The following is a 22306-nucleotide window of genomic DNA, read 5'->3' as shown; positions in this document are numbered from 1 at the left end:
GTTGAGCATGCAGAAAGAAAAACATTACAAGTTTGATAAAGAGCTCCAGATGGAATGTTAATGTATTGCCTTTGTTGTCCAAGAAGATTGATAAGAAACTGTTAGAATTTGAAAATTAGAAACTTAATTGTTGAATCCTTAATATCAAATTCTAAATCCTATAGTCAATTTGACAACAATCCAATGAAAAAAACTATAATCGAATTATTCTTTTGATCGAATTAGACTATAAGATAATCAAGGATAATAACCCTCTACTCAAGGTTTCAACACTCCACAAAAATGATGATAATGAAACTTACCATAAGAATGCTCAAGCATTGTACCTCTAGATCAAGAAAATTACCAACGGAATGCTCAAGCATGCAACCCTTAGATCGAGAATTGAAAAGTTGGTGATGAATCTCCCGTCATCAACACAAAAAAAAATTTAATTCCAAATTTCAGTTCAAAAAACTTGTTTGGAACCAACATATTTAGTATAGGTTGAAAGCCTCCTCAAGTTGATCGTTTTTATATAATATATATAAAGAAAACTATTTAAATTTTAATATTTGTAGATAGTTGAGTGATTACACTACCTATTATTATTTTTTTATTTTTATAAAATTTAAACTTAATTTTTTAGTTTTTTAATTGTTTTACTTTTGTTTTAACATCTTCTCCTAACTTGTGCAGAAGATTTTATTTATTTATTTTTCAAGTTTTTTATTTTATTTATATGCATTTGTTTTAAATTTTCTAGACTCGTGAGAAATTCGAAATTGAAATAATAAAAATAGACTTAAAGTTAATAAAGAAAAATGTGAATATACTAACTTAGTGCTCTAGGCACTTCATATCAGAGAGGATAACTTTCTCTAAAAAGACAAAATTAATCTTTATAATAAGCTCACTTTACTATAATAGAAGACGAAGATGTGATGTTAGCAAAAAATTTATTTGGTTAATATATATTTTGAAGTACAATTTAGGTATTTGAACCCATAACACCCTTTTGTCTCTAGGTACATACACCATCTATTGAGTTAAGCGAAAATAGATATCGGTCATTTAAAAAATACTAATTTAATAGTATTCTAATTCTCAATAAATTTTTAATTTAATTGATTAGTAGTCTACAGTTCATGTCTTAAATCTATATTTACTTATTTTTGTGAAACTTAGTATTAATAATTAACCAATTTGGATTAAAACAAAAGTTGGAGCACTTATTTAAGATTTATTAAATAATAAATTATTATTTTTCTTTCATTTTCCATTTAGTTTCTATGTTTAAACTTTTTAACTTTATCAATATTACTCTATATATTTAGATATCTTGAGTTCAATTTAATTATTTTAAAACTATTTTAGTTTTGATATTTTAATTTTGTTTCAATTTGATTCAAACATTTCAAGGATGGTCCTTTTAATCTCAATTTTTAAATACGTACTTTAGCACTTAAAATTTTGTCTATCTTTTCATTAAAAATAAATATGAAATGAAAATTTAAAAACATTTTAAAATAATCTACAAAAATGTATATATTTTGTGTATCAGTAGTATAGATGATGGTAAATGAAGTAGATGATAAACACAAAACCATGGAATATAATAACTGAAATGCTAAAAATTCAACATCGGCCTCAAGTCACAGAAGCAATTAATAAATGCTTTCCTAAGCTACCTTCCCCCTCGACAAAACCCTAACTTACAATTGCAACATTCACCTTATCCATATCCTTTAAAACACATTATTATATGAAGAACATCAAATGTTTTGGAAAAAGAAAAAAAAAAAAACCAAATACTCAAAACTCTTACGTGGTTGATTTTGCATAGTTGTGACAGATGGGACACCGTAGGAACATAGCAAGTGTTGTGTTTATGTCTATGTTGTTGAACTACAAAGCAAAATCGTGTATTTTTATTTTAATAATAATAGTAATCTATAGCTAGTCAAATGGTCTTTGTTTTGTAGTGTCTTCAAAGTAATTTTATATATGTTTATTTTTGTTTTCCTCTTTGGACACTTGGCATGTGAATGGGTTATCAATATCTTGTCTCAAATTATGTCAAGAAAATGACTATTTGAATTCTCTATCTTGTTTATAAAAATACTAAAACAACACATACTCAAATGCTTAAAGTGTAATCGTAGATATATATTTTCCGTATTCTCTAAGTTTTTTATATTTTTCTTCTTAATCATAGTTTCTTTTCAAAGCTTCTACCTTTCTGTCGTCAAGATTATGAAGACTTGTAGGGTAAAAGGTCGATGTTCATATCCACCAACCTAAACCAAGAGACACAAGTCAAAACCCAACAAAAGTGGAGATCTATATATTCAACCACCCATATGGTTTTTGTGCCCTATTATGATATGAGGTGAAGATTAAATTAATGTTAAAATAAAGAAAGAGAAAAAAGACATGTACATTTTTATTTGAAAATTTGGTTCAGGAGTTGAAAAAATAGGAAAATAGAAAGAACCCTAAACTTAAAAAATCTCTTTTTATAGCCACCATATAGACTTTTATGTTATGTTTTAACTCCTCACTTAAAAGATATAATGTGGGCACGTCACAAGGTTTCTCAAATTGGGTCGTAAAGAGTTTGTATGAAATAAACATAAATAAATATGTGTGTTTTGTGTGTATTTTTTAGTAAAAGACAACGCTACCTACGCAAGTTTATATACATTAGTATTATGTATTGGTAGAAGTATAATACCTTGATGAGGAGATCTCTTTTAAGCTCTTAATATGTCAAGTTGGCTCATATTACAAGCCATAATGAACCATTCACCTAAAGTTTGATGAATCGTCTTGGACAAATATCATGCATGTTGGTCTAAAAAAATGGGATACAAACCTATGATATGATACAATCTTCTAGTATAAATAGATTTAGTGGACCGATCTATATATTTTAACTATATACACACTCAACTATAACTACAACTTGTTGATCAAAATTTGATTCAAATTGATTTATTTTATTTTTAATTGTACGAAAGAGGGATTGATGGAAGACATTATTAATAAAAATACTTTTTGTTATATTATATATACCTTTAGTGATCGGGAAGAATTTGAAACTTGACTTTTTTGAAGTGTATATTTTTGTTTCATTTTCCCTTTTTGAATGCTTGGTCTATATGCAACACTTGATTTCTTAGAGATAGTGAACATGGAAGAATATTTGAATGTGTGGTCGTAAGTTCTTAGATGCTTTGGTAGTAAATTAAATGAATTCAAAGATTATCTCTTAAATCAAGGGTTCAATATAATATATATGTGTGTCATATCTTAAATCTTGCACGAAATCAATATATTAGCAAACCACACGAAATCCACTTATTGGCCTACTTTAAATTAGAATGAAATAGTTTAAACTTAATTCTCTTATTATTATTTAAAAAAAATTATTGCAAAAGTTGAGACTTAACACTAATAGACTATCCATATATAAATATAAATAGTTTGACGTGGGATAGAACTTGAAATTTTGTTATATTTTATAAATATTTTCAAAAGTTTTATCATGTATACAAAATATTTAGTTAGAAAATATGAAAATGATGATACAATGTAAAAGAAAAAAGCTGGAATTTAAAAAATTAAGACAGTGTTGATAACTATTTGTACTTCTGTTTTCTAACCATTAAACTTATAAACGAATATATTACTCTTTAGATTTTAGCAAAAATAATTAAGATAAAAAACGTAGAAGAGAAAGTTGAAAAACGTATTTACCACTAAAGGAACTAACAACCTTGCTATAAAGTTATATATATATAAATAAATAGTATAAAATTGAGAAAAACTCGAGCTAAAATTTCACTCAATTTGGTTGGTACACTTAATCATTATTCATTAAAAAAACGAAATAAGTCAAAGGATTTAACAAAAAAAAATTTATAGCTCTCTATTTAATAACGTATACTATACATTTTTTTCTTCCCGTCATTATTGATTTAATTTATCACTTTTTAAAAGTGGCTTTTGAAAAGTTTGAAAAAAATAAAATGCTCTTTCAAATATTTAAAATGTGATCAAACACATTTGTAGGACAAGCAGAAGCTAAATTGAATTAGGAGGGTTAAATTAAATTAGGTTAATTCCGATAATATGTCTAAAAATTTCCTTTTTAAATACTATATATGGTGTTCTATTCTATTTAATAACGTATTTTTTTTTTTATCTAATTAGATGTGTTTGTCATTAATAGATTTTTTTTATTTAAACTTATTTCACTTACTTGATGCTTCGTTCTCACTAACAAATGATATCAGAAGAGTGAAAACAAAACTTTCTCAATACATAGTATTGGAGTTTTAGATTTGTGTAGATTCTTGGCTTTTTTTTATTATGCTTTGTGGTTGTAATATTATATCGACTAAATTAAATTTCCACATCCAAATAATTTTTTTCTTAAAACATGCTACATTATTATGAATAATGTAGGTTGTACGTTCACCATTTATCCTAAGAGTGAAAGCAAATGTATGTAGCTCTCTACTAGCCCAATAAATATTGATATGAAGAAATTTGACGGTAAGATTAGCTTTCAAAAATGCTAAGAGTAAGTTAAGTACAATTATATGGATTGTAAAATCCACCAATTATGTTCATGAAGAATTAGATAATAATATAACCTGAGAAGCGATTCAAACAAAAATATTTTTAAAAAATAACTATAGATATTTTTCTTTCAAAAAACAATTATTAGGTGCAATTTAGGTTATACTATCTTCAGTACTTTCCATTTCTCTTAACACGCAAGAAAGTGATTGAAAAAAAAATTATTTGTTAAAAAGTAAAAATGTCACGTGGCAGTATTATATTAAACCACACTTGAGATGCAACATGATATAGATGATGATGATGGATGAAAGAGAGCAACTAAGTTTTTTCAATTTCAAATACAAACAATTTAAGATAAAAGAGAGACATAGAAAAGAATTGAGGATACGATAATGAGTTGTGGAATTTATCATAATGATATATGTTCACCTTTCTTATAATTCCTTCTGTAATTTTGTGATATTTTCTTAGTGGAAATCTCTCTTTCCGTCCAGACTCTCACATGATTTCCCATTACGAAATTATGAACAGAAACCTAGAATAGAAAAAAGGTAAATAATAGAAGGATTTTACATAATAATTTGATCAAAGACTTTGGGCATCAGCTTCACTAACGAAGAAGAAAAAGCACTTGAACAGAAGACATCAACAGTATTATAGACACTGATTTGAAGACATCAACAGTATTATAGACACTGATTTAACGTTGCACAATCTAAATGTAAGGAGTAACATTTAAATATGGATTTAAAAGAAACTAGAACACATGTGTGTATACGTATAAAACTGACTTTGTATAGTAAATTAGTCTTCAAAAAACCAATTAGTTAGGGAATCCATAATATTTCTTAGTCTATACCAAATCTATCGGTGTATATAGTCTGGTGAATATAATATATATCGACGTATACGTGGTAATTAGTAAAACATTAAGAGATGGATTGATAAATATTATAATGGAAAGAGAATTAGGGTAAGTAGGGGTCCTCCATGGCAAATGGCAACACCATATTAATCTCCCCTACTTTCCACAAAGGACACGTAAACGTAGAGATGACGAAATGAGTGATGTATATGGCTTATGTGGTGGAGTAAAAGTTCAATAACCCAAAACCCCTATTTTCTTTCCATTTTAAAATTAAAGAATTACTATTTTCGTATAATTAATCTAATTACAATAGTTATACCATTTTTAATTCAGAAAACAAACGTTTAATTCTTATAGTTTGTATTTAAATAACAAATTATTTTTACCTTGCTTAAAAATTGTAAATACTGTACAACCACGATATTTAGTTAACCGTAAGTTATAATAGTTGAAAATAATAACTATTTTAATACTTGGAGTATGTCAAATTATAGAGTGAACTTACAATAATCCAATTCACTGATGAGACGTTGAGCTAGGAGTTTTGAGTGAGTAAATGTTAACAATTTGTGAATTTAACCATGTTGAAACTATCGAAAACTTTCAGTCAAACTACAATAAAATTACATATACCAAGTTTTAAATACTATTTTGATTTGCATACGTATGGAAGTCTCCATACAGATCATTTTTGTCCTTATATTTTTAAAACTTAACCATTTTAGTCGGACCAAAATAAACTAGAGTTAAAAGCATAGAACAAAAATGAAGAGGGGATTAAACAAATTTTTTTTTTTAAAAAAGGGAGACATATATATTTATTGATTTTAGATGTGTAAGCATGGTATTGGGTCATGGGATGTCCATTTTGTAGAACAAACCGCATGAGAAGACTACCATATATATTGTAGGTCCTAAGTCCTTTTCAATGCCAAAAATGGTGGACCCCAAAATCTTCTTCCTTTCATGCGTGTGCATTTTTTGTAGTATATATTAAGCTGTTCCAACGTAAAAGCCTTAGAACAAACACAAACCACAAACAGGAAGAAGAAAAAAAGAATTTAAGAAAAAGAAAAAAGAAAAAAAGAAAACAACCTTTTTCCTATATAAAACTGTGTTAGCCTTTTCATGCTTTTGGGGTAATTCTCCCATCTTCTAAACCCCTTTGCGTTTTTGGCTTTCAACTTAAATCGCCCACCAACTGTGTTTGTGAATTAAGAAAAGCCTCAACCATCCAAATGGGCAGACAACCTTGCTGCGACAAACTTGGCGTTAAAAAAGGCCCTTGGACTGCTGATGAAGACAAGAAACTCATCAACTTCATACTCACTAATGGTCAGTGCTGTTGGCGGGCTGTTCCTAAGCTCGCTGGCCTCCGCCGCTGCGGCAAAAGCTGCCGTCTTCGTTGGACTAATTATCTCCGTCCTGACCTTAAAAGAGGCCTTCTCACTGATACTGAGGAGCAATTGGTGATTGATCTTCATGCTCGTCTTGGAAATAGGTTGGGAGGGTTTATAATTATATTTTAATTCAATTTTTTTGGATAAAGTTTTAGTTTTTTTTTTTTTTTTAATACCCCTTTTGATTAAAGATTCTTTTCTTGAATTTTAAGTTTGATAAAGAAGATGAGTTGCACATTTTCAAGTAATGTGTAGGAAAGAAATTAAAGACAAAACTTCGGTATTAAGGTAGCATTGATTCAAATTGAGAGAAGCATAACGTCAGGTTAATATTTCTAAATTTGTATATTAATGATGTATTCAATGTATAGTTTTTACTTTACTTTTCTTTTTCTGTCGTTTCCTATTCATTTTTGTTTCAAAATCCTGGCGTGATTTAAGGTGGGATTTCAAAGAGTTTGAAGAAATATAATTTTTGGAAACAATACCTTTTTTTTTTTTTTTTATGTACAAAAAACTTAATTATGTTAGGTAACAAATATTTTCTCTATGAAAGAAAGTGGAGCCAGAAAGTTTTTAAAGACAGCAGCAAAGCCATATATTTTAAATTTATTTATATATATAAAAGAATAACTTTTCAATTCTATATATAACAAAAAAAAAATAGTGAAAAGAAATTAATTTCTTAAAATTATTATTATTATGAAAAGAGCACCTTGTTTTTTTAATCTTTTTTTAGTTTAAGACAAGTGGAGTTTCCTTTCTTTCTACATATCCTACCTACAAGACTACCAATAATTTTAGGTATTTTCTTATTTTCATTTTTATTATCTAAAAATATTCAATTTCACCATCACAACCTGGCTGTATAATATAGCTTTTAAATAAATTTGCATAGACTAATATTTGGTTGCTAGCTGATTTGCAACCATTTTTGAAAACTCAAGTCTTATAACTCTATCACATCATGGCGATGTCATTTTAACTATTTCACACGCTGTCACTTATGACAATTTCATTTTTTTTTTAAAGAAAAGAATCGTTATCTCAACGATATTAATTAGCTTGCACTATATACCTATACATTTCTATGTTTGATATTGTTGAGTCTATGTTACAAAAAGCTTAGGACAACTAACTCTAGCAGCCAACTAAGAATTATTTTTTATGGTTGTTAATATGTAAGGGTTTGAGATAGTATTGTACAGTTTCTCTCTTGTACATTTAACTCTTCAAAATTATGAGTTGCACTGTAGTAGTTTTTTTTGAATAATTTCTTGTTTGTATTTAAAGTCGTTTTGTTATTTATAATTTCAATTATTTCGATTTTAATGTTAACGAGGATTACAATCGATGGTTTCAGATGGTCGAAGATTGCAGCTAGATTACCGGGAAGAACAGATAATGAGATAAAGAACCATTGGAACACGCACATAAAGAAGAAGCTTATCAAGATGGGAATCGATCCAGTTACCCACGAACCCATCCAAAAGCAACCAGAGAATGAGAAAAACCAATCCTCAAACACCAAGACCGAAAACAACACCGTTTTGGACAGCTCGAGCTCCCCGCCGACGATGGAGAATAGCAGCTCGGTGACCACTGATGAGTCGTCCTTTCTTCTGGATAACAACCTCAGCAGCAGCAACAACAACCATGAATCCTCTTTCATAACAAACACTTCTTTCTGGATTGATGAAGAAGCACTTTGGAACAATAACCCACCCATTTCAAATGGAGCCAATTTTTTGTGGGAAGAGAATTGCTCTTGGCTTCTTGATTGTGAAGACTTTGGCATCCACGATTTCGGGTTTGACTGTTTTAATGATTTTGAAATAAAAGCCATCAACACAACAGAAATGGAAGGGAAGCACTAGAAAAAGAGAGAAAGGGGCAGCAAAGACAAACAAAAAATCATAGTGAAGATTAAAAACTTCCTTCTTTTTTCAATGAAAAAACAAATGGTGTATTTAATATGGACATGTTACAAAGTACCATGTACATGAAAAAGGGTTAATGTGTTTATTCTTGGGTAATTTATTAAGAATAGATTATGAGGGGAGGGGTTTTGGAGGTTGAAGCTAAGTTATTGGGTTTTGAAAACATGAACCAAAACATGATTTCAAAAGAAAAGAACAAAAGTGACATCAAAACATGAGTCATTAACATGTGATATTGTTTTTATGTTTCAACAAACATTGTAAGTTTCTGTAAAGTGTGTAGAGAGAGCCACCCATGCATATGGTTTTATTTATGTATTTTTGTCTCTTAGTAGCACTTTCAAATTAAACTCCCTTGTAAAACCTTTGTATTTATTCTCCCAATAATTAATAAAATGATCAGAGCTATAGACACACACAAATTAATGGATAAGGTTCTTCATTACTTTTCTTGTGTTCTTGTCTAAATCAATCTTCACACTCTTTGTATACATAAATTATATATATTGTTCTCATTTTTTTTCTTTGTTTAATTATATAAATTGGCCACCAAATGTTTCTTACCAATCTTTTCTAAATTTGATCCTCTTGACTTGTGAGAAAGTTAATTAGAATTTAGTTCTCTCATATATAAATTGGATAAAACCATTCTCAATCATACAAACTAAATTTAAACTTAACTATTTGAAACGAGTTTTTCAAACTAAATTTGAATGATATTTTTCTTTATTCAAAGAGACAAAGCTGCAATTTAACTTAATTTTTTAAATCTATTTGAATATATATAATCAACAAAGTTATGTTAATGCCTATGTTGCTTTTTATTTATCTTTCTTACGTGCACTTCTGCTTTTTCTTTAAAAAAAATTGTTCTTTTTAATAAAATATTGTTCCTTAGGGTGAGAATCAAAGAGCAATAGATTATTTTTATTGATGGAATCATTATTGTGCTACGATAGTGGTGAACTTGATGAAAGAAAGTTCGATTTTCTTTTTCAAAGTGTGTGTTCCCTCATTTTTTTAGTGGAACGTATGTTGATAATACAAAGAGAGAGAAATTTGATTTTTCATTATATAAAGCAATAATGAGTTACTAACTAAAGTTGGACTTTTGGCAAAATGAGCTCTAAACCAATTTGGCTTTTAGAATGATTGCTTAGAAAGAAACTAACCCCATATATAAGTGTGTTCATGAGAGACGGTCCACAAGTAAGAATGAACACTTTTTTTGTGTTTATTATTAATTTTTTATTTCATTCTCCACTTAAAACTTATATAACATTTGAAAATCTATCTAATGAAAATTAACGTGACGATAACTAATATATAGAATATGACGATAACTAATATATAGAATATGATAATTTATAGCGTTAGTTATGTAAATTGAAACAAAGACAATATAACAATTATGACTTTGTAAATGATTCTAATGTTATATTTTAGAACAAAGTAATTAGTTAGAAATGATTATTATTATTTTTTTACATACTTAGGAGCCATATATGTTCCATAAATTGTCACGTCAATTGTAATTATTTATTATCAACAAGTTCGTTTTTTTAAATAATTATTTCGAGTGTATTTTCTTATAATATATTTTAAATTTAAAAATGAAAAAGAAATTAAATTCAAGCTTTTTAAAACTTTTTAGAAATAAGGAATATTCATGAAATACCCATATGTCTCTCATTTATAGTCATGAAATATAATTATACATCATTTCCCTAACTTCCATCTCTTATTTTCCAAAGCTTTTAATATTAAATATTCATATTGTTCTATTATTTGTACTTTCTTATCATTTTTTTCACATCACCAATAACTTTATGGGACATTCAACAATTTTATAATTCCAATTTCTCCCTCTCTTTTCTATAGTATAAAATCTTCATAAAACCCTACCTAAAAAGTACCCATAATTATTTAAATTATTTATTTCCTTAATTATTATTGTATGACACAAAGATGTAAAAGTATGACTAATTGTTTAAAGAAGTTGGATATTCTTACATCGATGCAACAAAAACAAACATAGCATTTCTTTAAAGTAAACCAAAAAGGTTTTTAAAGATAACATAATTAATTCACCAACGTATTAGAGTTAAATATTTGTAAAATTAAGTTGGGACCATATTATAAACATTTTTTTTTTTAACAAATGAAAAAGATCATATTTTTTTTATTAAAGAGGGAAACATGCCAAAAGTTCTTTTTATGAGTTCCATTGGTGGACACCTCAACTAAGATTCTCTCATCTCTTAAGTGCTAATTAAAATGGTGTGGCCTAAGGGAAAAAAAAAAAAAAGAAGAGGATAATTGTTAATTAGCAAGTGGAATGTTTATTAATAATTGAAATTGGGTTATGGTTTAAAATATATGAAATGGCTCCATGTTCTTTGATTAAGCAAATGGGCCTACAAAAAAGTAACAAAACTATGCAACTGTTTATACTTAAAAAAAAAAAGAAGCAAATATAGTAATTAAATTCAAACTAATTAAAATAATCAAATATATAAAAATCTATACATATGGTAAAATCTATCAAAGTCTATTCAATGATAGAAGTCTATCACTTATAGATCATGTTGCAAATAACTGATCTATCACTAATAGATGGTAACGTCTAAGTTTAGAAAGGAACATGAATGAACTAGTATCACATCTAAATGAAAGAAATTATTAGTACATATAAAAATAAGGTTAAAATTATACATAAAAGAAATAAAAGTTAATATTTATACTAACAAGATACTTCTTCATTTTCAGTGTCTCAATTATAGGAACTCCAGAGTTAAACATGCCATGCAGAAGAAGGTTGGCGATCCAAATTTCGATTTAATATAGATTTTGTTATATTTGCTTTTTTTTTTTTTTTTAACAAAAAATGCTATATACATCATCATTATTTCTAAAATTAACCATTAATTATAATCATTTTAAAAGAAAGTAAACAAAATAACAAATTTGGGTATGAGGTTAATTTACAAGGTAATGATTAGACACCTAATTTATATACCTTGTAACGGAAATGCTATTATGGGACTTTATATATTTTGAGTTAAAAAACTTGGTTTATAGAAAATTTAAACCTATAATATTTTAGTGGAAAGTAAATGTCTTAAATAGTTGAAGTAAAATACGTCATGTTTGAGCATTATGACCTAGTCACAATTAGAATAAGACTTAATTGTGTTATGAGTATTTTTCTTAAATAAATATGTTGGGTATTTTTTGTCCCTATATGTATTTAGTTTAGGTAATAAATATTACAATTTCTCAAGTTCAAGGAGGGATGGCTTAGACTATTAGCTTTCGAAGCTTGGGCTGGCTCCGTCCAAATGGATTCGCTTGGGCCTTGGCCTAACCTTGAATTTCTATCTAATATGGTCTTAACTATAAATTAGGTTTCATAATTGTCAGGGGCAAATTTACGATAATTGTCATCCTTTACAACTAATACTAATTTAGTTGCCCACTAATTAAATTTAAAATAATTAAGTATATAGTAATATTTTTAAAAATTATAAATATAGAAAAATAATGGACTTGGTTATATTTATAACTTTTTCAAAAATATTATTATATATTTAATTATTATTCATAAAATTGCTATCTATTATAATTACATAAACTAACATGCCCCATGTAATTGATAACACTTTTGATTGGAGGTAAATGAGTTAATTGAGTTTTGGATTTTCCTCAAAGTCTGGTCCATCTTTACTTTAGTATGTATGGACAATAGCAACTTGAATTGACTACTTTGGGTCAAGTTGGGTCAAACTTGATTTGCCCATTACTACACATATATATAATACAATGACAGATGAAAGAAGCTCTTGTCGTGTTCATGGAGTGGGTCACATCGTTGAGGTTGGAGCAATAGTTGAAGCGGTGTTTGTCAAAGTTTGTGGGTCGAAGGAGAGGCTCACTATTGTTGATTGTTGTTGAGAAAGAGAGAGGATGTGAGAGAAGACGAGAGAGATGTGCGAGAAAGAACAAGATGGAGAAAGGGGACGTGAGAGAAATAGAGAGATAGAGAGAAAGAGATTGGATGCATGACCTGAGTTGACAGGTAAACAAAAGGAAAAATCTATGGCAAAGAGATGTATGAAACCCTAATTTCTTACTTAGGTTATTTCAAGCAAAGTTTTTAATTATAATTTGTAGCATAGAAAAAATGTTATGGTTAGCTTTTTTCCGAAAAGATTTGACTTGGAACAATTGGAGGGAGTGTAGAGGTAAATTTAGATGGAGTGAGAAATTATTATGGAAGGAATTTATTATTATTATTTTCTTATGACCCAATTATTATGGGAAAATATATTGGCTAAAGAGGGTTGATTTGGAAAAAGTGGTTATTTTAAAAAGAAATTGAAAAAAAAGAGATGCTTTCTGTTAAGTGGGTCTCATCCCATTTAAATTATTATTTTTAAATTTATTATTATTATTATTATTATTATGGGTCTCACCACAAATTTTTCCAAATCAGCCCAATCCACTCACATCCTGAATATCTCATTTATTTCAAAACTCAGTCTTCAGGAACAAACCAACTTTCCTTTAATAAAAGACGAGACCAAGAAAATCCGCCAACTCTTCTTCCCTTTCTAACTCTCCTTTAATAAACCTCTTCTTTCTGGATTGCCTCTTCCGCTTTACTGGAAGTAGAACTCAGCGTTGTTTGCTTGTTCATACCTCTCAATCCTAACTTCAACCCATTGTATACATCTTTATCATCCATATAATAAGCACCTCTAATATCGTACAACCTAGCATTCTTTTATTTCTAATGCTACTACTATTAATTAGTCAATACAATTATTATAAAGTTTTAATTTTCAATTAATCTTATAATAGACCTCCCGGTTTTTATATGAGAGTACACATAATTTGCAAGCTTTAAGTTAAAAACAACAATGGCGGAAGCAGAGCCAATTTGTTTACTCATACAGAGTAGGGTCTAATAGTCTAGGCCTTGGGATGAGAACAAGAGGCTTCTTCATCTTTAAAACAATCCCAAATTTCTCCTCTACTTCAATCTTCTCACCTTCTTCCAATTTCCAATCGAATGAGTGCAAAAGCGTAGCAAGCAAATACATTACAGTTCTTTCCGCCATAGCTATCCCTGCACAGTTTCTTCTGCCGGACCCGAATGGGAAATAACGAAAATCACTCCCACTGAAATCGAATTTACCATTCAAGAACCTCTCTGGGTCGAACACCAATGGATTTTCCCATTCATTAGGGTCTCGTTGGATTGCCCAGACGTTGACAAACACTCTAGAGCCCTTTGGGATTGTGTAATTGGAGACGACGGTGGTCTCGCTGGGACAGTGTGGAATTAGCAGCGGCAGAATTGGATGGAGACGCAACGTTTCTTTCATTACGGCTTTAAGATATGACAAACTCTGTATATGGGATTCTTCTACCATCCTCTGTTCTCCAACCACAGCACAAAGTTCTTCCTTTGCTTTTTCTAGGATTTTTGGGTTCTTCATCATTTCCCCCATTGCGAATTCAACTGTGTTTGAGGATGTGTCTGTTCCACCAGTCACCATATCCTGCGCCCCACAGTCACAATATCATTCATTATACTTTAAAATATCAACCCCTGTTAATATCTATACTCAAATTTTGTATAGCAAAAAATTCTTACCATTAGTAAACCTTTAAGTTGAACCATGGTGAGAGGAGTTTTGGAATCGCCTTCGTCTTTGACAGTTAATAAGAACTGCAAGAAATCATTTTTCTTTACACTCTCATTAACGTCTTTCATTCTCACTCGTTCATCAATCATCTTTTCAAAAATGGTGTCCAATTTCAGGACATGCTTAACCATCTGCTTCTCAATTCCTTGAAGATCAAAACGAGCTAAACTCGGAAAGAAGTCGGAGACATTGGGCTGACCAAGAAGCTTAGTTATTTCTGAAATCGTCTCTCTAAACTCAGCCGCAATGTTATCCCTGCTTTGATCGCTTTCCACTGAACCACCCCACAACATGCTCGTAACCACGTTGAAAATCGTCAAAAACCCCTGCTCTCCCACGTTCACCGCCGACCCAGCTCGCCTGTACAAATGAGCCACCGTGTTTCTAACCTCTCTACGGCGGAGCTCATATACAGAGTCCAAGCTGGCGTTGCTAAGCATCTTGATCGTACAAACTTTTCTCAACATCCGCCATTCGGGTCCGTAGGGGGCCCAACTTATGTCAGAACCGCCGTAAGTGGCGGCTCGACCAGCCTCATGAACGTCGTGATTGGCGAAAGTGATATCGTGATCCTTTAACACCTCACGTGCAAGGGATGATGAGTTGACGATTATACCAATCTTTCCACCCAATTGCAGCCTAACAATTGGGCCGTACTTTCTGCCCAATTCCGTAAAGTAAGAGTGAAGTTCAGGGTCTAGAAACGGCAGATTTCCGAGGAGAGGAACGCCGGGGGGACCCGGTGGTAGGTGGATGCGCCGCCGCGAAAATTTGACATAGAGAAGAAGTAGAAAACCGGCAAAGAGAGTGAGAAGAAAGTGGGTTTTGTTATTGGGATCAAAGAAATCGAGAGAATGAAGGAAGTTGGAGGTGAGTGCCATGGAGAAATAACAAGGAATTGAGACAGAAAGAGATGCTTTACTCTAAAGGGCTTTTAATAACCAATAGAAAAGAAAAGTTGAAGTATTTGTGGATGACGAAAGCTGTGGTATGTGTACCACATGCATGATTATCCGTATTTCTGTTTTGGGATATCATAAATATGTGTTCGTCAGTTGAAATTTAAGATGGGGTCGAGGGTTACAATAATGGAGATGCCAAATTGGGTTAGGTTTAGTGACTTGATTGCATACCTTTTTTTTCTATTTCTTATATTTATTACTCTAAACTACAACATTAATACAATAATCTTTATCAAAAAGTTTTTAACAAAAAGTTTTAAAACATTTCCTATTTGGTATTGGTTTCAGAGGGAGACAAATATGTACCAAACTTCCAAAATAAAAAAATATTCAAACTATTATTTATAAAACTTAGTATAAACATATATAATATCAATAATTCCGCTTGGGTTGGGTTGAATCAAAATTTTCAAACCTTAGACCCAACCCAAAAAAATAAAAAAAAAATTCAACCCAACCTAAATTTAAAATAATCAAATCCACTCTTATAATATGTGTTGGGTAGTTTGAGTTCTTCAGGTTTCTCGAGTTATTCTTACACCCCTATATGAAGTACAAATTTTGACTAAAGTACCACACTTTAGTGAACATTTCAAAAGCCAAAAGTATCACATTTAAAAAAAAACGTAAATTTGTTTTCCTCAGTCAATTTCAGGATTCTTCTCAAAATTTTAAAAATCGTTTCAACGTCATTACTCGGTCCATCTTGGCCGAACTTGGTACCGAGATTTTGAGTTTTGTTTTTAAATTTCAAAATAAAGGATATTCTCAAATGATCAAAATACTCTTGAAAGCTCAAACGTTTGATATTTGTAAACCGTAAACCCTATGCTCATTTCGGTGGAGGCGAAACATGTTTGCTCCCAAAATTGAAGAGATTTGACTCCTTTTTCACGCCTAAATTTCAAGAAGTCATCCTTAAGCTTAAATATGTGAAGGTAATTTACTTTGAACGATTTCATAGCTTAGGACTGAATTTTAAGTTCAGTCATACTGTTTTTTTTTTGTAACATTTGAGGTCGATGGAAAAATAGTTGGTTTTTTTATTGTAGTTGGATATATAACCAAATTTTAAGTTAATGCACGTGGTTTCTTTTGATGAATCTCGACAATTTCATCAATATGAACTCGTGTAAATGAAGAATATTAATCTCAGTCAAGATTGATGAAATTACCTCGAGATTTGTTGAATGAGTACCAAGAATTGTTTCTTTTCATATGCATTTTGTGGGGTAATCTTGGGGATGATTTTGCCCAAGATTGGGTCGAGATACATCAAAAAATGTATATAAAAACCCTTATCTCGTGGCATCTTCGTGCCATGTTGCTTGAGTTCCATTGTTAATTCATGTTATTCTCAATTGAGATTTGACTCGAGATTGCTCGAGTTTTAGGACATATTACTTATTTTGTTTTGTTATATGGGTGTTTTTTGTCTGGCAGATGCCTTTTATTCACACCTAGCAAAGACTTTCTCGGCCATTAAAAACAAGTTAACACCTAGGTGTATGTATTTGCTTAGGAAAACCATGTTTGAACATTTCTTTGGATATTAAGTTGGTTTTCAATCGACTCATGTACCATTACATCTTGCTTATAGAGATTGAGGATGAACAAGAGGACGTTATTAGCTTTAAATTACTAGGTGTGAAGATCTATTTTGGGTGGAAAGATTTTGACATTATTATCACGAAATTGAGAAATAGGCCGGGACGTGCGATTGAATTTGAATTAGATAAGCCCTTAGACTGTGACGATTGTCTTTTAACGATAAGACGAATATGAATAGTTCTGAGTTGGATAAAAGGATATCTAACCCTGAATTATAGTATGATTAAAAGTTATTCGATTACAAAAAATCAAATATAAACAAATTGATCTAAATTTCACGGATCAAATTTGTAATTTGCCACATTTTTCCTCTTAATCGGTTAACTTTTATATTTAATAGACTATGGAAAGTTTGGGTGTATTTACAACTTTTTGTAATATATTGCTGTAGATGTGGATACTTTAAATTTATTGGTTAGGTGTCAAGATCAAACTTTTGAGGAGGCTATCTAAACAAATAAAAATTAAATTAAATAAACATGGCATCTCTTCACATCCTAAACGTTGGATTCCCACTCTAATAATGGTTGGGAAAGTAGTTATATAAAGTACATTAAATAATTATGAACTATTATGAATTAGTACATTTATTGAATGATTGTTCAGAAGAGTTTTCAAACATTTCTCGGCCTGTTTTATATATGAGGGTGTCATCAACATGGGCACACATTTGATTGTGAAACACCAACACACTCAATTCAATCATATCCTATCATACTCTAATTTTTATATTTATATATCAACAATCTACAAACTAAACTTAGGCAGAGTCTTCATTATCAATCCAGTATGGAATTTCTTCAAACTCTCAATTCCTATAATCCCAATAACCAAACCGGCTTTCTTCTTGCCCTCTTCGCCGGGTTTCTACTCATTTTTCTTTATGTCAAACTTTCGCAGCCCCGCTTGCAGTTGCCACCAGGTCCTCGCGGTGTTCCGCTGCTTGGAAACCTGCCTTTTCTAGACCCAAATCTTCACACTTACTTCATGGAGTTAGGCCAAAAATACGGCTCAATTGTAAAGCTCCAACTCGGTGGAAAGGTTGGTATAATCGTGAATTCACCATCAGTGGCACGTGAAATATTAAAGGACCATGATATCACGTTTGCTAATCGTGATGTTCCTCAAGCGGGCCGAGTTGCCACATATGGCGGTTTTGACATAACTTGGACCCCATACGGACCTGAGTGGCGTATGTTGAGAAAAGTTTGTACAATTAAGTTGCTTGGCAATGCTAGTTTGGACATGGTTTATGAGCTCCGTCGTAGTGAGGTTAGGAAAACAGTGGCTCAGTTGTATCAGAGAGCTGAGTCGACGGTAAAGATAGGAGAGCAGGTTTTTTTTACAGTTTTCAACGTGATTACGAGTATGTTGTGGGGTGGGACAATGGAAGGGGAGGAAAAGGCTGCCGTTGCAGTTGTGTTTCGAGAGATGGTTTCAGCCATGACTGAGTTAGCGGGTAAACCTAATATTTCTGATTTTTTTCCAAGCTTGGCTTGTTTGGATGTTCAAGGAATTGAGAAGAAAATGCTTAAGCTTCTCCCTAAATTGGACACTATTTTTGAAAAGTTGATTGATGAACGATTGAGAATGACGAATAATGAAGAAGGGAGTAGAAATAAAAATGATTTCTTGCAGTTTTTATTAAAAGTCAAAGATGAAAGCGATTCTCAAACACCTCTCACAGTGGTTCAACTCAAAGCCTTGCTAATGGTATGTATTTTCACCTTCCATCATCTAGAAATTTTTAACTTTTTTTTTTTTGTATATATATATTATAGTATTCCATCATCTACATTTACTTTAACCACGAAAAATATTCAACAGCCGATTGGATTGTTCTTATTTTGTTTAATATTATATTGTTAACGAAAATTGTAATATGAAAATAAGCTATGCCTAATCATTAATTAAACAACCTTCTTTACTTGATATAATATATGAATAATTAGTGTTTGTCTTCGAAAAAAAATCAGTAACTATTGATTGAATCAATTATTTTATGAAAAAAAGTCCAAATTATAGATGTGATGGAGAAGTTAGCAATTACTTTGGCCGGTTAGTATCTTTATTGTTATGGTCCATCTATATTTATTGTTACGGTCCATATATATTTTCTTATATCAACTTCTACTTTGTCCATCCTTTCATAATCATTTGCTTTTTAAGTTTTAATTTTAGAAAATTAAATTTCACCCATCTTGTTCCTTTTTAATCTTTTTAAGTGTATATATTTCGTAAATGTTCTCTTTATTACAATTTCTATTCTTAGAAAACAAAATAAATTTAATTTTGGAAAGCAAAAACAAGAAGATGAAAAAAACGAAAAGATTTCTGAAAAACATTCAACTTTTCAAAATGGTTGATTCATAGTAGAGGAGAACTGCCACATTCTTGTAAACATATTTGAATCGACTCTAAAGAAGGGGACAATGTTTTTGGAGCAGGATATGGTGTTTGGTGGAACAGACACATCCTCAAACACCATTGAATTCGCAATGGCGGAGATGATGAAGAACCCAAAAGTTGCAGAGAAAGCAAAGGAAGAACTCCGTGCCGTGGTTGGAGAACAGAGTATTGTTGAAGAATCCCATATACAGAGTTTGCCATATCTCAAAGCCATAATGAAAGAAACATTGCGTCTTCATCCAATTCTGCCGCTGCTAGTGCCGCATTGCCCCAGCGACACCACCGTCGTCTCCAATTACACAATTCCAAAGGGTTCTCGAGTGTTCGTCAACGTCTGGGCCATTCAACGAGACCCCAATGAATGGGAGAATCCATTGGAGTTCGACCCAGAGAGGTTTATGAACGGTAAATTGGATTTCAGTGGGAGTGATTTTCGTTATTTCCCATTTGGATCTGGTAGAAGAAAATGTCCTGGGATTGCCATGGGGGAAAGAATGGTAATGTATTTGCTTGCTACGCTTTTGCATTCGTTCGATTGGAAATTGGAAGAAGGTGAAGAGATTGAAATTGAGGAGAAATTTGGGATTGTTTTAACGATGAAGAAGCCTCTTGTTCTCATCCCCACGCCTAGATTATCAGACCCTACTCTGTATCAGTGAACAAATTGGCTTTTCTTCCGCCATTGTTGTTCCTAATTCAAAACTTCTCAAATTTCAAATAAAATCGTGAGCTTCAGCGTGTTGGGTTGAAATTCTAAAGGATTTAATTTTGTAAAAAAAATTATTTTGAAAAATGTAGTAGTATTTGATAAATTAAAATAATGCATTTTTTTAAAATCCATTTAATAAATAATTTATTTTGAAGAATTTTTTAACAACCAAATTCACGTATAAACAATTATAAAAAAGTCTAACAAGACATTAAATGTTTAAATTTTAAACTTGTTTTCAAAAAAGTATTTAAAAGGAAATGTATTATTGAAAAACATTTTGTTCTTAATTCAATCCATTGTTCTAATGACTGAGGAGACGGATGATCGAGAAGACCGAAGCGAGAGACGGACGAGGAGGAGAGGGAGGATACTAAGATCTGACAGAGGGTAGGAGAGGGAGGAGACGGTGAAGAGTTAGACAAACTACGAAGATGAGATTTCAGATCTGACGGATGACGCAAGGGACAAGACTGAGATCTAACAAATTTATGTCCTAAAACTCGTAATTTGTAATTATATTCTATTCAATGAAATCGTTATTAATACTATAGTCTTAAAGCCTATAAACTAAGGATCCGAGACTATTATTAAGTAAACTTGAAAAGTGGATCAAGTTCAAGTGTATAGCCTAAATAGTCTATAGTATACAAATACAGTTGGACACCTTATTCAGGGAACACTATGAATGCGACCCGCTTTGTAGTTAGTATAAACGATGTGATCCTAAATCGTTCATGTAAAGATATGAAAGTTGGGGCATCCTATGTAAAGAGTTTATATAAAACTAGAACTATGAAATAGTCACTTTTAAATTATAACACTGTTAACTTTGTAAAACTAACTATATTTCGTTTATAGATATAAAATGTAAGTTAATATTAATCTTGAGCTAACTATGAACTCTTGTTCACACAAGATTATCTTTAGATCTGCATAGGTGAGGGCAACTCATTAGTGTTGGCCCAATAAACCTCCCATTTTAGGGGTAAGATCGTGTGAATAGCTGCTAACATAAGGTGCAAAATGGAATTCACTCGTACCCGTTTTAAGGGTAGTAGATAGGTTGTTTCCTTATTGACTGAATCCAAGTCTTGAGCAAGGGGCTCCACCCTCTTGTTGGCCCAAGAGGGATTTGGTTTAGTGGTTGGACCTTAACCCAATTGTTCAATAGTGAATCAGTAGGACTTAAGGAGCAAGATATAATATCTAGGGTAAAACAGTACATTGACTCAACCGAGATTATGAACAACCCGTAAAATATTAACTTACTTATCATAGTTATATCACATGGACACAAATATATCTATAGTGAGAGGAGTGCAACTACGAAACTTGGAATGACCCGTTAGTTAACGAATGTTGATTAACTCGGTTTAGAGAGTTTAGCCAATTAATCTTAGATCGTTAGAGCTCATGATTTATAGGTTCAATAGCTTCTCCCGCTAGCTCACAAGGAGTCAACTTAGAACATTATGATGAAATAATTTACATAATTCGAATTAGATAAAGAGAGATAAACCAACAAATATATTTGATATAACTGTCAGTTATAAGTTTAATATAGAGCTTCATGTTTAAATATGATTTAAATATTAAGAATATGAATATGGATTTATATTTGAAAGCTCGGAATTGATGAAAAAAGTTAAAGTTGTAAAAAGTCAAAATGTTAACTTTTGATTTTAAAAATTTAAACTTTGACCGACTTTATATTCAAACGTAATTTGAATTTTGGAAAAATGAATAATGTGAACTCATACTCAAAAAGTAGAAATGAGTCAAGACGGATAAAATGGTAAAAAATCAAAATGTTGACTTTCAACTTTTTAAATGTCAAATTACCATATTACCCTTAGAAGCACATTGCGTGTAATTAACAAATGGCTTCATGCATGTGAGACACTTACTTGGTGATATGCCAAGTGTGAAGAATGGAAGCTCACTACATGCAATTTTTGCATATAGCTTAATTATAAAAGGAATGGATTAGCAAATGAATTTTAGTTGTTGTTTTGGGTGAAATTGATTTTGTAATTTGGAATTGCAAAATCAATTACAAAATCAAACCCAAACACATTTTCTCTCCACAAATTCTCAAAGCCAAGTTCATCCTCCTAA

The 22306-nt window shown here is 30.9% G+C and overlaps 3 protein-coding genes across 3 annotated transcripts; 2 read left to right on the top strand and 1 right to left on the bottom strand.

Moving 5' to 3' along the window:
• Positions 1-6457: 6457 nt before the first annotated feature.
• LOC105435442 (protein ODORANT1) lies at positions 6458-9225 on the top strand. The gene is made up of 2 exons (XM_011656485.2): positions 6458-6941; positions 8204-9225. The coding sequence occupies exons 1-2, from the start codon at positions 6679-6681 to the stop codon at positions 8715-8717; spliced, it is 777 nt and encodes a 258-aa protein (XP_011654787.1). The 5' UTR covers positions 6458-6678; the 3' UTR covers positions 8718-9225.
• Positions 9226-13544: 4319 nt separating this feature from the next.
• On the bottom strand, positions 13545-15432 carry LOC101213781 (geraniol 8-hydroxylase). Its single transcript, XM_004147534.3, has 2 exons — positions 14443-15432; positions 13545-14347 (listed from the first exon to the last, which is right to left on the bottom strand). Exons 1-2 carry the CDS (start codon positions 15373-15375, stop codon positions 13727-13729), a joined length of 1554 nt encoding a protein of 517 aa, XP_004147582.1. The 5' UTR covers positions 15376-15432; the 3' UTR covers positions 13545-13726.
• A 2302-nt stretch (positions 15433-17734) lies between these two features.
• On the top strand, positions 17735-20234 carry LOC101213545 (flavonoid 3'-monooxygenase CYP75B137). The gene is made up of 2 exons (XM_011656484.2): positions 17735-18780; positions 19515-20234. Exons 1-2 carry the CDS (start codon positions 17857-17859, stop codon positions 20133-20135), a joined length of 1545 nt encoding a protein of 514 aa, XP_011654786.1. The 5' UTR covers positions 17735-17856; the 3' UTR covers positions 20136-20234.
• Positions 20235-22306: the final 2072 nt, after the last annotated feature.

This window comes from Cucumis sativus, chromosome 5, assembly GCF_000004075.3.
Source record: "Cucumis sativus cultivar 9930 chromosome 5, Cucumber_9930_V3, whole genome shotgun sequence".
Classification (NCBI taxonomy): Eukaryota; Viridiplantae; Streptophyta; class Magnoliopsida; order Cucurbitales; family Cucurbitaceae; genus Cucumis; species Cucumis sativus.
The sequence above is the reverse complement of the archived record's forward strand: the minus strand, read 5'-3'. Positions and strand labels throughout refer to the sequence as shown.